The following is a 16264-nucleotide window of genomic DNA, read 5'->3' as shown; positions in this document are numbered from 1 at the left end:
GAAATTACTATATCTCTCCACAAGATGGTGATGTTGATACAAATTTAGAAAGAAAATTCCCCATAAAGTGGTTTGGTTTACACATGTTTTATTAGTAAAACGTTTTGTGTAGGTTTATATTTTTCTGCTTCTCTTAATTTCTCTTTTTTTTTAAGGAAAAAATTTGCATCATTAGGACTACAACAAAGCCCTCAGTTTGCATTTCTTGTCATTTTACTCTCTTTATCTTTTATGTGAATGAGTAAATCCATCCATCCATTATCTTTATTGCTTTTCCTTTATGGGGTCGCACAGTTAACATGACCAAGTTCACAATAAGATTCATTTTTATTTGCAAAACTGTGATTGTTTCTGTTGTTAAAATACAGTAATGCTCAACTATTGTTCTTGTTTGAGGTACATTTGGTTCGCATTTTAATGTAAATTTTCAAAATATTTCAGGCTTTGTCGAAGGAAATTTGGATTTGTGCCTTTTAAAAATAACTTGTGGATAAACTGGTTGGTCTAATTCTTATCGCTTTGCTTCTTTAGTCCTGTGATTGTGTAAAATGTGTTTCTAATAAAAAAATGCTTCCTTTTAATGATAAAATGTACCTCTCATCAAGAATTTAAATGGCAAAAATTGTTAACAAAACACTGTTGCAGCAGCTTATAATCACTTCATCTGCAGTTTAAGGCATTAAAAATGACAGGTTAGAAATGCCTATCTTTTGGATTATGGTATAATTTAATTTTATGGCTCTTAATGAGGTAACAGCATTAATTTAAGGAGTGTAAAGATGATATGTGTGCTTTTCATACAGCTAAAACAGTTATTTCTCAGTTGTAATGCACACTAAATTTTATTTTAATCATTAAATTATAATTTTAGTTCAATTTGTTTAGATATTAAATTATAAATACTTTTGTTGACCTTACTACACTTAATAATTCTAGCACTTTCATCATAATGACAAAGGATCAAACTCTCACTGAAACCAAGACAGTATAAGGCAGTATAAAGCAAACACCTGGCCTCATTGCTTAGCACTATCTAAAGCTGGGTGATCTTTGTAGTCTCTGCCTTTGAGTTGGTGCCCCTAGTGGTATCAACCGTCTACTACATGACACAGAGAGGTGCAAGCTGCTCACATTTCTCAGCCCTGATGCTCCTCCTCTCTGCACGGCGTGCCAAAGTTTCCTCAAAGCCTCACCACAACTTCCCTGACACAAGGGTCTCTTTTGTGGCTGCGGGAAACAACATGGCAGACCCTGCTGTCCAATCCGAGGGAGGAAGCGGCGGGATTGTGGTAATTTAATAAGAAAACACGATGAGGAATGCAAAGCAAGTGCCGCATGGTGCTCTCCCTCAGCGTTGGAAAAACTTTGCTCATTCATGGATGCACACGGGCTCAACTGCCTCTGCGCCTTCAGGCTTGTTTGCGCATGGAGAGCAACATGTGTTCCCGGGCTGATGATGTGGTGTTTTACAGCACAGACGATCAACAGCGATACGATTCATACAACATAATGTATGTGTTTGTTTTTCCTCTTAGATAACCGATGAGTGGCCCGGATACAGCTTAGATCTATTCAGCTATCCAGCTCACTACTCCGGAGATCTGGACTGTGTCATCATTCCTCATGGCGTCATCATGGACAGGTAGGTACACTCTACACTCAGTAATATCACGTTTGTACACTGTTTACAGCTTGATCAAGGGCAGCAAACCTCTTTATTTGTGGTTGTCAAACACTGACCCGGAGCTGGATTTTATTTGTTTTCATTATTATGTCCACACAAATAACTTTTTGTCAGAAAAAAATGTGGAAAAAAGAGTTTGGCTCATGTTTCTCATCTATCAACCCCTGCAACTGTCTGGATTTGCTGTCTACTTTAGTGTTTTTTTTTATTTTTTTAAAGCTCCTGAGTGGATTTTTTTTTTTTACCAGTTATGAAAAAGACCACAATGAGATGTGACACCTCAACATGACCTAAAAAACAAGACTGTAAGCAAAAGGACTAGCAACTTCCATATTCTCATTTTTAATGTCTTAAACTGCTGTGAGGGGGTAGGTGTGAGCCAGAGAAAAACACAGTGATAAGAGAGACAGACAACCATTCGTACACACACTTACACCTAGGGACAATTTAGAGTGTTCAGTTAACCTGGTGAGCATGTTTTTGGACTGTGGGAGGAAGCCAGAGTACCCTGAGGGATCCCACGCATGCACGGGAGAACATGCAAACTCCACACAGAAAGGCCCATCGGCCAAGCTGGGAATCAAACCGGTGGCCTTCTTGCCGTGAGGCTGCAGTGCTACCCATTGCGCCACCATGCAGCCCCTTTGAGTAAACATAAAAACTTCAAAACTAGCAGCAGTAAACCTAAACTTGACACCTCAGTGTTTCTGTAGAGTTTCTACCTGGGTATTCACTTTCCTTTGACTCACAGGACAGAGCGTCTGGCACGAAACATCATGGATGACCTCGGTGACCATGACATCGTGGTGCTGTGTGTGCTGAAAGGAGGGTACCAGTTTTGTGCAGACCTGGTGGACAGGATCAAGGCTCTGAGCCGGAACTCCAACCGCACAATCCCCATGAGGGTCCATTTCATCCGCTTGAAGAGCTACCTGGTGAGCCTCCACCCGCTGCTGGCGCACATAGGGATGGGTACCGAATTAGGTACTTTTATAGGTACCGACCGAATTCTGTCAAAAGTACCGGGTACCAGTTCATGTAAAATCAAAAGGTACCGTGTAAAGGTACCTAAATGCATCCTTGTGACTGTGAGGGAGTGGAAGGGTAGCCAATTTTCCATGCTGGACATGAACACAGCATTGCAAGGTTATTTAATGAAGAATAGATGTGTGTAGTCAAAAAAAACCACATGTATTTTATTACTAGACAAATTGTTATTTTTTACCACAGAAACACAAAAAAGTACCAAAAATTGGTACTGCTGAGTACCAGTACCGATTTCCAGGTACCGGGCATCGGTACCGTATTGTTTCAAAAGTGAAAGGTACCCATCCCTAGGCGCACAGACATCATTCAGATAGCATTTAGACATGCACTGTTTAAAGCTAATATGTGAGAGAATGGAAGGCCCTCTTTATTAGCCATGATGTTTCTGGATGAGTCCCATGACTCAGTCAGAAGATGTGTGGTGTTGTGTTTTATACAGACTGTAGTGTCTTTGTGGAACCCTGCCGTCATATGTGGTCACTAAAGGTCAGTCGAAGCAAAAAGAAACTATAGAAATAACAGAAGATATTTGACAACTTAACATTAACTTGGAACACTCCTGTTTGTAGTCGAGAATAACGAAAATGTCTATTTAGATGTGATAATGTCCTTCACTCTTCTAACATTGCATCAAAGTAATTCTCCCCCTCTTCACAATCCATATTATGTCCATACAACTGGCTTTATCCTACAGATATGTAACACTAAAGCAAACTTCTTTGTCTTAATCTCTTATTCATCAGAATGACCAGTCAACAGAGGATCTTCATATACTCGGAGCAGAGGATTTGTCTTTTCTAGCTGGAAAGGTAATTTTCCCTCTTGTTTACACTAAATACAGTTTTATTTATGAAGCACCTTTGTAAAAACACGTTTCCATAAGTGCTTCCATTGGGAGTTAACCCATGGAAATATGATAAAATAAAATGACAAATGATCAAATTTTGAATGGCTAAAAATTTCCATTCAAAACAAAAAAAATATCCAAAAAGTAGAATCTCAATTAGACGAGAGAAAAAAATACTGCAAATAGCAAGCTATAAAGGTATTATATAAAAAATGAAATTTAATTAATTAAAAGATTGCTATAAAGTTAAAACTTTATTTAAAGCATAGATTTTATGTTCCTTTTATAACTAGTGGAGGTATTGAGTCCCAATTTAGGGCATATGAGGCACATGTCAAACCACTTTTATTATACTCAAAGCAGAGGAATGTCTAAGTCAGAGGGAACCTTTTCATTAGGTCCATTCTTTAAAAAAAATACTGTACTATTTCCACTTTTAAGATACGAGGTGATTTTAGGTGTTGGCCTATAGAGGGCACTGTTGTCTAAAACCTGTCCTTTCCATTCTGAGGGAAAGCCTCAGTCTCTACAAAGGAAATCAAAAATGGAAGTTTCCGACAAACTTAGCAAAGATCAGACGCCAACTGTTATTGTTTAAAGTCCTCTTTCACTTTACCACAAGGGAGAGACTGTGTGCAAATGTGAGGATTTACCTGTCATCATTGTAGATCAGGAGGATTACAGTGTAGCTGGTACAAGCTCACTTTTCACCAGCTTGTGTTAGTATTGTGTCATCAACATTATACCACATTACTGGTGGTGAAAATGCAGGCTAGTGTGTCTGCATGCATGCTTAATGCAAACTATTAACAGCGTAAACCATTTTTCCAATTTAGGGTAACTCATATTAATGGATTTTACTAAATAATCTAGTTGATAAAGTCAAAATAAGAGTGAAAATTTTCTAATAAGTATATGTCAGCTTTCATTTTCACACAAAGCGAGGATTCAAACTGCGTAAAGGAGTTGCTTATACAATAAAAAAGTGAAAAGTCTGTACAAGGAAGCCTACTCCTCAGTGTCTGATGACTCAGATGTTAGGGTCTAGAAGAGGGAACACGCAATCTGTTAGAAACCTGAGGAAACAAACAGAAGAGCCATGGAGGAAAAAGGCATGTGGTCGATGACAATCCTCACAAAAGCTCAAGAATGTGATACCACAAACTGACACAGAAGGGAGGGCACGCAGATACTGGCTGCTTTTGAAACCGCCTACCCCACACCACTCATGCATGCAATATACTGTATGTACTGCATACTACATTCTGTTTTTTTCCCAAATTAGTCAGATGAGTATTTTTAGCACACTGCATACTACATTATTGGCAAATCAGTTCTACTAATCTAGTAAGCAGTTTGGAAAAAAAAAACACTAAATACACTGAAGTAATCAAACACAGGTGTGAACACAAGATGCAGGTAAAAGTAATGAGGTTAAACAAACTGGAAGGAATCACAAAGGCAGGAGGTTAAACAAGACATGAAACATGAGGAACATTTTTTATTTATTTATTGGGTTCAGATAAAGTACATAGACAAAGTGAAAACAGCAAGTGCCATAGTGTTTGTAGTAGATTGTAATTTGCAACACCTCTCTCTACAGGAGTTATTTTGAGTGTCAGTTTTAAATCACAAGTTAAAAGCCATAAGGGAAAGGCAGATTGGGTACAGCAGTGACAAAAGGCACAGAAAATCAGACATGAGCGCAGGTTTACTGCTCAATTACCCAGGATTTAGCTTCTCTCTTAAACGTGAAGGCGTTTGCAATAAGTTTGCACCTTTTACAGAAAGAAGTAGTCTGAGAGGAAGATGTTTGCAGAATGAAACTTAACGATCACTTGAAGCTACTCTGGTGGCTCTGTCATGTCTTTAATGGAAAATCTTGTCTTTCCTTAAAAGAGCACCATCTAGCCAAGGTTTACAAGGCCTGGTTCTAGAGGTTGAAACAACAATCACTTTTTATTTCACCTTTTTTTACATTAAAAATACTTTAACATTGTTCAAATGAGTTGCAATCAAAAAAACTGATGTGTGTGTGACACTTTGTGCTTGTATGTCGATCCAAAAATATGCAACTCACACCAAAACAGAAAAAACGGAAGTGAAAATAGAACTTGTTTTGCACTGTAGACTGGGTTGTTTAAACACAAGGACTACAACTCAACTCCAATTATTTTAACATTTATTTATTTGTCTTTTCAATCTAAAAATTCTTCTTTGAGAAATATTAGGAGTGATACATGTCTGAGGAAAAGCCAGAAAGCCCAAATATACATATTTAAGTCACATGTTAAATTATAAGTGAAAGCCTTTTAACCTGAAAAAATATGTTTAACCACAAGTCAAAAATTATTTAGTCAAAAATAAATTGTAAATTAAAAATGTGTTTTTTTCAGATTTTTTTAACAGCAGGTGTAGCATGTCTTCCCATTTTTGTGTAAAAAGGGAGAATTACTCCTCTATTACTACAGGAATGAGTGAGGGTATTTCATGGTAATATAAATCAGCTGATAAAAACAGCCAGTCACACATGCACACACACCCTAAGCTGATCACACTCACACATGCACGCATTAATGTTCCCCATGGCGAGGCGTGGCGTAAATGCCTGAAACATGAATAGAAGATGAGGTAGTAAGTTTGAGTCACTGCCGGTTGCTTTGGCTCACAGTATTTTAAGTGTGAGTGTGAAATCCCTGAGCTCCCTGTGATGTACATCTAAATTTAGTCGCCTGTTTGTGACACAGTAATGCCGTGTTTTGGGGAAAAAGTGATGGGAACATATTATTCATAGTCCTTGTTTCCTCTGTGCCTGAACTTTAATATACTGCGTGTTCCTTTGGTATTTCTCCTGGGTCTGCTGCACTCTAAATAAATCTATGTGAATAATGAGGCTTAAACAAAGCATGAGCACATGCTTGGTTGAACCCTTTGTTTGAGAATTAGAGCACAGTGCCTACAGTTACACAGGAGTTTAAGTTTTACTTATCTTTAAAGTTAAACAGAGGCTAACTCTAAAGTAGTGCCCAGTTGTCTCCAGCTGATGAGATAAACATTTGCATAATCTCCGCTATTTTATTGACATTTAAAGTCTGACTATTGGAGCATAGTTTACTGATCTGGACAAAGGTTTTGTCTGCTCTTTCTCGGACCTTAAGAGATTACAATGTCTTGATAGTCGAACTGTTAATTGAGTTGTATTACTTTACTACAAAACATTTGGTATAGCTTAGTCCTTTTTTATTCTTCATTGTGCGATACAATGCTGTCATATTTTTCATGGCTCATCTGTGTTGTCTTGGAAGGTCTGTGTTATTGATCAAAGGATAGAGAAGTTCGTCATCTCCTTTTAACCCAGAATGTCTTTTTGCTTCTCTCCCTCTCTTCCACCCCCAATATGCTCTCGTAAGAATGTACTTATTGTTGAGGTAAGTCAAAAATGTCTTCTCCATCTTCCTTTCCTTCTTTCTTACCATCAATGGCAATCCAGGTCAACAGGAGGCCATTTACCGTTCCTACTTCAGGACACGATGAAGACAGGAAAACTTGGCTGACCTATTTTTTATAATAAGAGTTTTTGTTCCAAACATGCACACTTCTCTCTCTTGTTAGCTTGACCAATTATTTTTTTGTATTGGTAAAAATGAAGAAAAAACATTTGTGGAAAAGAAACCTAAAGTTATTAGTCATGCCCATTTGGTTGCAAATTAGCCCTTGAGTCATTTTTAACTGTAGCCTCTGTTACAACACGTAATTGAAAATTTGACATTGTGCACCCACACATGAGACGGCCTGTACAGTCAACCTGAAGGAGCGTTTCATCCATTTTAAAACTCTTGTTTTGGACTTACAGTGCACAAATGCACAGTTCAGGTTCAGTCTTTCATCTGCTTGGTTTTTGGCTAAATTAGCCAACAAAGCTAGCTATTAGCTTAAATAGCATTGGAAGCAGATAGTTACCCCCAAACAATTAAAGTGCAGCCAAGGTAACAGGGACATGACTGCAAATTAAGGTTAAAATTTCCAATGTTCCTTAACTGTTTGCTAACGTATGAGCTAAAAATTATCACACCTAACAAACTCTTAATGTTTTTCTTTAACTTTATGGGAGTTTCTATGAAGTCTGGAGAGAGCCTTTCATAGTCCCTCCCTTGTTTTGGAGGAAAAAGAAAATCATGTTTCTATCCTGAATGGCTTCAATCATAATGACTAACTCTTGGCTGGATACCATCTGTGACTCAAGGAAGTAAAGTTGGGCAACAAGCTTTAACACAGGCTACTTGAGGAAATGTGCACTTAGGGAAAAAAACACTTTAAAATGAAACTTAAGCTCCCAAAAGCTAAATCGCTTCTTGTGTGTGTGCTCTAAAATGGCAGGAAAATAAAATCATTGTTTTCCATTTATCATATACTTAACAGCTTATATATCAATAGCTTTATATAAGAAACAGGACACCCCGGCTTATTCTTTACATATTTTCTTGCTGTCACAAGTAAAATATGTGAAGCATAAGTGTGTCAGCTCAATCAGTTCCATACAATGAGAATGTTGACCTACATAGGCACGTACGAGACAAAGATGACAAAGCGTACTCCTGTGGCTGCGTTCAACTACTATTATAATTTCTTCCCAGGGTAAGTGGTTAGAGCTTTACAAGCAGAAAATCACTTTTTGGATTTTAATTTCCCTTTTTCAGTCATTTCATTTAAAGAATGCTCAGAAAGGGTTATGTAACATAAGCCCTGTGTGATCAACTACTCCTTCATTTTACTCATACACATGCATGCATGTGTTTTTTCCTCCTGCATTTCCGTTTTAGCATTCTTTTGCTTTCTCACTACAGTTTTTTACCTTTCCCTCCCTTTGCAGGCCATCGTGGGTACAGGGAAAACAATGAATGCTCTCCTAAAGCATGTTGAAGCCTTCAGGCCCAAAATGATCAAAGTTGCAGGGTAAGTTATGGCTGCAAAAAACTTCAAAAGCAAATCAGCCCACTTGTCCTTTGTGAATCACTCGGTTTCTGCTCTACAGTCTGGACAGAAACAAAGAATAAGGTACATAGGTCCTAGATCAATTCCAAAACTATCACTTCTCGAAAACATTTGCAACTGGTAGGAAGAGAAATCTGATGCTTTTACGTCTGGTTTTGTTCTTTCAGGTTGTTGGTGAAGCGAGTGCCACAGAATTCAGCATGTCTTCCTGACTGTAGGTGCCTGACCAATCCCTTTTTATGAGTTTATGAGTCAGTTGTCTGTTCACATTTTAAAAAACTGTTGCAGCTTGTTAGTCTGAGTCAGTGGACCCTGGAAACACAATTAATGTTCCTCTTTGTCTTTGATTGCAGACGTTGGCTTTGAGATACCCAATCGCTTTGTGGTTGGGTATGCCTTAGACTACAATGAGTACTTCAGAGATCTCAATGTAAGTCAGTGACTTTTTGTATTTGAGAGGAAGAGATTATAATGAGTGTCTGTTCTGTAGTTTCCCTGGCCATCTTAAGGGCTTTGAATAGCTATACTTTTTCCACATTGAACTATGCTATCCAGTGTTTCACTGTTGTTGTTCTTCTTTTCCAGCATATCTGTGTGATCAGTGAAAGCGGAAAGATGAAATACAAGATTTGAAGGGCAAAAAAAAAAGGATTTGAAAGGAGACGACTGTCACACAGATGTCATCTCACAGCAGGCCTGAACCTTTTTTTTTGGAGATGCTGATCACTTACAGCTGCCATCGTGACATTTGATCTCAAGCATCCATGTTTTATTCCAACATTCCTTCAGTGAGATGTTTATCTGTTTTAACAATGGCGACTGACATTTAAGCTAGTACATGTCTTGTTTCTATGTTGCAACCTTATTCTCTGTGATGTTTACATAACTGGTTATCATAGAAAGAGTAGCATTTTAGGACACTACAACTGTTTTTCTTAGTTAATCACATGTGTACGCTATGCGAGGTGCTTGATAATCATGACCTGTATGAATGTGTAGATTTTTAATTCCGTGTGTGAGGAGCTTCATAAACAAATGTAACTCTGTTGGAAGTTTGAGATAGAATTTGACATTTTCTTCACCTTTTCATTGCTCATTATGTAGGTCTCCTGCTGTCATCTGCAATGCTCAGGGGCATTCAGTTTTGTAAACACTAAGTGCACTAACAAATCTACCTCTTTTACAGTGTTTTAGATCAATTCTGCATTTTCTGTACTTTTCCACTACCATTTTTAACATATGAGTAAACTATCTCAAAATATACCTTTGCTCTGTTTCTCTGCATTATTCACACATTCTTTGTGACTTACAGAATGCAGTGTCAGATGTTTAACAATTTAAAGTAGTTTTTTGGTGAGCTCACTAGACAGACATTTTAACTTCCAGTTCTTTGGTTTGTTTACTGTACAAAGCTGATAGTTTGACACACTCCGGGAAATAATGTCACACAGTTTGCTCTTTTAAGAACAACTCAATTTAAAATGCTCTGACACTTTGAGGTGACCATAAGTACGACTGTTTCTGTTTAACGGAAAAGTTAAAGATGCTTTTGTAAATGTCATGTTGCAGTTAATTGGTAAACAAAAGGGAAAGCCAGTTTATACATAAAAAGAACAAAAGGCAGTCAGTTTTGAACAGCTGCTGAGCTCTTTGTATACACCTGACACATGACTCCCACTCTTAAGGCAAGGAACACCAAGTGCCTTGGAACTGTTTTGTTAGTGCTGAGGTCTGCTGGGGATTACAGGAAACCTACTCTGACCCTTTCACAGTATTCAGCTCAAATAAGGACTCAACCGAATACTGTTATAGAATAACAATAGAATTACATTTATGAACTGCATTATCTTTGAAACAATATCAGTGATGCCTTAATGTATAAATCCTTGACAACTGCGCACAGTTAGATGGATCCAATTTCAATCACTTTAGTAGTGGTAGTTTTATTTTTAGCAGTTCACAGCAACTGTAAGTGCTGAATTTGTTGAATAAAGAATGAAAATGTTGAAATTACTGAAAAAAATGTGGCACTGAATTGGAACAAATTAAACCTTTCTTGGTAAAAAAAAAAAAAAAGTCTGTACTTTGATGGAAGTGTACCATTTACTATCCTGTGTTTGTAGCCTTGTCTGTGTTACTGGAGGTAGAACTGGCTGGACAGGACTCTTTTGCGAGTCTCCTCCCTTAACTGACCCCCTGCAACAAAAGCAGCCAAACCCCAAGAACAGGTGGTCCCTTATGTTGGAGAGGAATAAAGGGGACATTTGTCGAAGTCTTAGAATCTTGGCGTTTATTTACATCTACAGCTACTATCTGTTTAAGTGTGGAGAGAGGACCGTCAGTGTTAGGCATTTTTATCATCTTGTGGATACTCTGGCTGCCTAGCATGAGCTAAATTTATATGCCGTTTGGGTGTACGTGAATTCACATTCCACATGCACTGCCATCCACATGCCAACCCTGCTCGACCTCCCTTTGAACCGGGACATGTGACTCCCTGATCAGACTTGTTGTTTATGTGAAAAGAAAGCGTGTGTAGAGATTGACAAGTTGAAATAGTGCACTGCAGTCTCTGTTCGTTCACATCTTCCCGATGAGGAGTGGTAGCTCTCCATTGACGAATAAATTTAACTTTGAGAAAACGGTCACAATACAACTCTTTTAACAGTGCAGCAACGAGTTTTTGTAAAATCAAAACTCATTGGTCCGATCGAATAGAACGCGGCTTGCGATTGGCTGAGAGTGTCCTGTTGACCGAAGGTGGACTCCCAGAGCGTAGGGAACGCTGGAAGCAAAAATTCCAGCTACGAAACTGCACCATGCGCCTCCCCTGAGTGAGTTTGGAATTATCACCGGGAATCCGTGTGTACTCAAGATATATTTCACATAACACCGCATGAAGATTTTGGAGCTTTCCCGCTATGGTTCCGCTTTGTCGTAGGAGTACCGCAACCGCCGTTGCCCGCTTTTAATGACGCTTCGCAACTACACAGGTAACTTTGTTTAAACTCCAGCCGTTAGCATGGATGCTAACCGCAGCGCTAAAAGCCTGTTGCCTCAGTAGTTGTTGCTTTTGCCGACTTTACAAGCTTCAGAATGAGAGAACGAAAAGTACGGAAAGTTGAAAGATGTCACCGTGTGTCACATCGCCATTTTAGGTGTTTTCTGGTGATATGTTTTTTGGAAATTAAGAAGAAAAAGCTACTTTTGTTAGTCGCAGGAGAACAACAGCTCGACACGCTCTGCTCGTGCCTGAGTTGACCATCGAGCTAAAACAAGAGAATTTCAAAGTCCCCATCTTTGAATTACGTTTTCTGTTGCTTCAATGTCGAAATGCATACACATCGACAATTTAAAGTGAAATTCCATATTTCCCCTCTGTTTCTTTGTGTTTATTGTGACTTTTTCCTAATATTGCGGTGCTTTTCTTTAGTCTTTTCTCTTGTCTTCAGTCCACTTGTTGCTGGCCATTCATTATGCAGTGTCTATCCACGTTGTTGTGCTTCAAGCTGATGACAACAAGCCTACATAGTTGTTGCGTGAATAATGCGTTGATCATATGTTTTGACACAATGTTTTAAACGTTTCCTTAGAACAAGGTGAAACTCAGGTTTGTGTAGTCACATTTCGTGTAGGGTAGTTTGGATGAGGTTTTCAGCCTTGTTGCTTAACGGCTGCGTTCTGTTACTCATACAGTTTTTAAATGTTTGACAATCGGCTTGTTTCCCAGTCTCTCAGTTTCACGACTTCTACAGTCGGTCCGTCAGGTAGAAAATAGCATAGTGTTAGGACCTGTTGCATAATGTTGATAGAACAAAATGAAGCACACATGGTCTACTATTATGGGTGTCAAACAACTGAGGTATTGATTCTTGTCTTTTTACAGACCCCCGAACAGAGTTAACTGGCGGACCTCAGCACTTGCATTTGAAAACATGCCTATAATTAAACAACTCTAACAAGAATTTCATTTTCTTTCCCTGATTTTGCAGCACATGGACCAAGATGCGAAGCAAGAATGGAGTCGTAACATCTCACAAAGTGGAGTATACTTTCTTGCATCCTGCTGGAGATAACCTTTCAATGTGGGCGTTCACAGATAGGAGGATTTTAAACCAAATAGAATGATGGCATCACGTTGGGTTTATTCTTGTGAAGACGATGAGAGACCACAGGCAAGATCTTCTTTCTGCGAGGTAAAGTGAACACAATTTTAACTTTTTACTCTATTTGTGGGGGGAAAAGTAAACTTTCAGATAGTAACACTGGTTTTCTGCCTCCCCATGTTTTGTTTGGTGTCGGTGGGGGAGTAGTGTGTTTGACACCTATGCACAGCTGTTTGTGCTTTTAAAGAATCCTGTTGTGCTTCATTATTCTTCTTATGAAAGAACCAGTATGGTTTCACTACAAGTTGGACCACAAACCCTGTTCTGTCTTTATACCCACCGAGGTAGAGCATTCACTACACAACATCAAAGGACGGGCTCCAGTTGCTGGACAGGATTTAATTTAATTTGAAATGTTAATTAAACTCATCACTAGTTGGAGTGGGACGAGACAATAGCACTGAGGCAGTTTAAGATCCGTCTTTCAGATTTTTAAGCTGTGACCCATGTAATACCAGACAGGACACCATCTGCTCCACTGAAAGCTCATCATCTGAATGAAGATCTTATGGTAAACTAGGTAGCACCCTGTCCCCTTTGAAATGGAAGGACTTCTTATATTTATGGAATACACAGTTTTGTCCTTCTCTGCCTGTGATCGAATATTCAGCTCTTTACTCAAGCCTTGTCTTTGTTAAAAGCTGTGGATGTAAAGCTTCTGAAGTCGTCCCTCCCTAAAGAGTAGATGCTCTTGATATGGTTTCACATAATTGATCAGAGCACAAGGAAATGCCCCTAAGTCCTTTTTTTGACTTGTCAAAACAATTTTTGCATTTTGAGAAGTCTTGCTGCAGAGCTTGTCTGTACTGCATCAGTGTCTTTTCTCCGTCTTTATGATTAAAACTGTCTGGATAACATCTGGGAGAGTTAAGTTAATGGATCTAACGCCATGTGGCATTTCTGGAACTGTAGTGCAAGAAAATAATGCTAAGCAGTACATCTGTGTATTGGAGTATCTCCAAAACAAAAAATACTTAAAAGATTTTTTTTTTTTACTCTACCCTACATTGAGCAAAAGATCTGGAGTTTTCCTTTTGGATTTTCAGATGTTATAAATAATATTAAGGGGCATGATTCGATTTTTAAAAATGCTAGTGCAGTGCACTAAATCCTCCTTTAAACAGTCCCCCTAATAAGGCCACCTCCTAAACCAATTCATGTGCTAATTTTGAGCCGGAACCCCCCTGGAGTCTCTGGTCTTGAGATTTCCTGGAAATGATGACACTGTGGATTTACTTTTGAGTTTTCCAAAATGTGTGCACTTTATATCACCCTTTAAATGTGCCTTTTGAAGTTGTGATGTTCTCAGATAACAGATGGGCGATGAAATGTGTCTGGTTAATGGAGGGCTTTAGAAAGCATGGCCTGGTTGCTGTTGTAAAGCAGAGGATGATGAAATGAACAGAACTGAGATACCAGATAAAACCGTATCTCAACTTCAAAGAGTATGACTTACTTTCCTGTAGCAGATAGATGACAGCACTTATTGTAATTGATATAAACATGTGAAAAAAGTTTTTTTTTCTTCATGAACGAGCTTTAATTTCTATAACTATTCATTTTTCCTTGTTGTTTACCAATTTAACTACTTTCACATGGAACAACACTTCATCCCTGTGTTCCACTAGGAACCACACATGCTGTCTTTTCTACTCTCGACTGTTTTACAACCGCTGTGGCCTGCCAGATACATTTGCTTGTATAAATCCTGCTGGCTGTTTTTTTTTCTCTTTGGCTTTTGCTGGTGAATGTTTTTTTCTTTCTACAGCGGATTGTTTGTCCACTTTATCAGCTGAAAAGTGCATGGTATTCCAACATTTCAGCTCATTCCAAACAGCAGACTGAGTCGGCTTAAAGCCCTCCCTCCACTTGATTTCTCCTGTCAGATGTTATAAGACCTTAGATATCCATCAGTCTGCTGGTGTGGGAAATTTTTGTGATGATTTTCACATGAGCCTTTGAGACATTTCATTGAATATGGTTCAACAAACTTTTCTTCTCTTTTATGAGTAAGTATTCCTTTTCCACTTATACCTACAAAGCAACTTGCTGTGCTGGAGTAAAAGGACAGAAATGAAGATTGAGTGAAATGAATAACTCATTTGGATGATTAAGCATGATCCATTTTTAGCACTGTGGTGGGCTATCGACTAACAGACCCCCTCATCCCCATTATCTAGTCCTCATTAAAGCTCAGTGTTTATCAAATTTCGGCAGGCTGCCTTTTACAGAACCCCGCGCAGACAGTGTGTGGCTAACTGATGGCAAGCGGAAGGCTAAATTGTACATCAATTAGATAGAAGAAGTCTGTTACTTCCTGTTGCATTATGGTTGTGTCTGCAAAGTCTCCGGGGAAAACATGGACGATGTTGAATGTCACTCAGTTTATATTTATTGCAACTGACTTTTGGGGTGAAAAAAGTGCACTGATGTCATCTTAAGTTTCTCTAAACAGATTGAATTGCTATAAACAGCGGCCTAATGTGTTGTATAAAGAACCTTGAATATGAACACTGAGTACGAGCAGTACATTTTAGTTTGTAGGTGATAGAGTAAATACTTGATGTACAGCTTTAGAGAGGATTTTGTTTTATCATTTGTTAGATTTATTTATACAACCAGGTAAAAAGCTTCAAAAGTTTTTTTTCACAGATGAGTGTTAATGTTCAAGTGTCACAGCTGAAGTCATCTGCTGACAGGTCAAAGCACCTGTTGTGGCATTTATACTGGAATTCTTTTAACCATTTTTAGTTTGTATTAAGATGTAAACAAGAGTGATGCAGGGCAGTGTGGCGGCTTACCACAGATGAAGAGTGTCACCTTTTTGTGATTATAGGTTGATTTTTCTTAGGTAGTAACAACTGTATATTTTACTTTGTGAAGTTGAGTTGAGGTTTATTCTATAAGAGGCTTACATTTGGAATACATCAGATGAGTCGCTCTTGAATGTGTGCTCTCTTCACCGTCAGCTCACACCAGCTACGTGTTCAGTCTGGCAGGTTGCAGGACTGGGTTTGAAACTGTTTGTTTTATTTTGAAAGTCACTGACTGTTTTTACGCTGTTCCTGTGCACAACTTACTGTCCCTCTTGGTCTGCCGTAGGGTGAATTAAAGTGTCACGAATCTGGCTTCCAGTAAAAATAAGACAGTTGTGTGTCTCCTACGACCTGCCGGAACAAGGACACAGCCAGACCGCAATAGAACAGATCCAGTGTGAGATGACACATTGACTTGAATAGAAACCTGTCTGATCTAGTGCCATGACAGAGCCAAGCCAGACCAGAGACGCATCCGGTGCATGTTTGCTATTATAAACAAAGACATGATGCATCAAAACAGTTAGAAAAACTTTTTTTTGGTTGACTCTCTCTTTACAAACTGCAGAATGAACAAATTCATGAGCAATCAAGTTTGTTTAATAGTTGACCTTAAGTGGATGGCACCATACCTTTGGATAGCAGAAAGAAACCCTGACTTAGTTGGCAAAAGTAGTTTGGTGTCTTTTGATACCCATGGGCAGCTTGTCCA

General features: G+C 38.6%; 2 protein-coding genes across 3 annotated transcripts in view; both read left to right on the top strand.

The window, feature by feature from the left end:
• The first annotated feature begins 1127 nt into the window (after positions 1-1127).
• On the top strand, positions 1128-10512 carry prtfdc1b (phosphoribosyl transferase domain containing 1b). Its single transcript, XM_074689360.1, has 9 exons — positions 1128-1289; positions 1536-1642; positions 2436-2619; positions 3475-3540; positions 6989-7006; positions 8449-8531; positions 8738-8784; positions 8924-9000; positions 9156-10512. The coding sequence occupies exons 1-9, from the start codon at positions 1146-1148 to the stop codon at positions 9201-9203; spliced, it is 774 nt and encodes a 257-aa protein (XP_074545461.1). The 5' UTR covers positions 1128-1145; the 3' UTR covers positions 9204-10512.
• An 815-nt stretch (positions 10513-11327) lies between these two features.
• Positions 11328-16264, top strand: part of arhgap21b (Rho GTPase activating protein 21b) — a 39259-nt gene continuing 34322 nt past the window's right edge. For both annotated transcript variants that reach the window (XM_074687949.1, XM_074687948.1), the window contains exons 1-2: positions 11328-11563; positions 12563-12766. In XM_074687949.1, the coding sequence (XP_074544050.1) occupies positions 12695-12766 (72 nt within the window). In that variant the 5' untranslated portion in view covers positions 11328-11563; positions 12563-12694. The remainder of the gene's footprint in view (positions 11564-12562; positions 12767-16264) is intronic.

This window comes from Halichoeres trimaculatus, unplaced genomic scaffold, assembly GCF_033239565.1.
Source record: "Halichoeres trimaculatus isolate MK-OKI-2021-1 unplaced genomic scaffold, fHalTri1.1 fHalTri1_scaffold_15, whole genome shotgun sequence".
In the NCBI taxonomy this organism is placed as follows: domain Eukaryota; kingdom Metazoa; phylum Chordata; class Actinopteri; order Labriformes; family Labridae; genus Halichoeres; species Halichoeres trimaculatus.
Note: the sequence above shows the minus strand (reverse complement) of the source record. Positions and strands in the feature narration are given on the sequence as shown.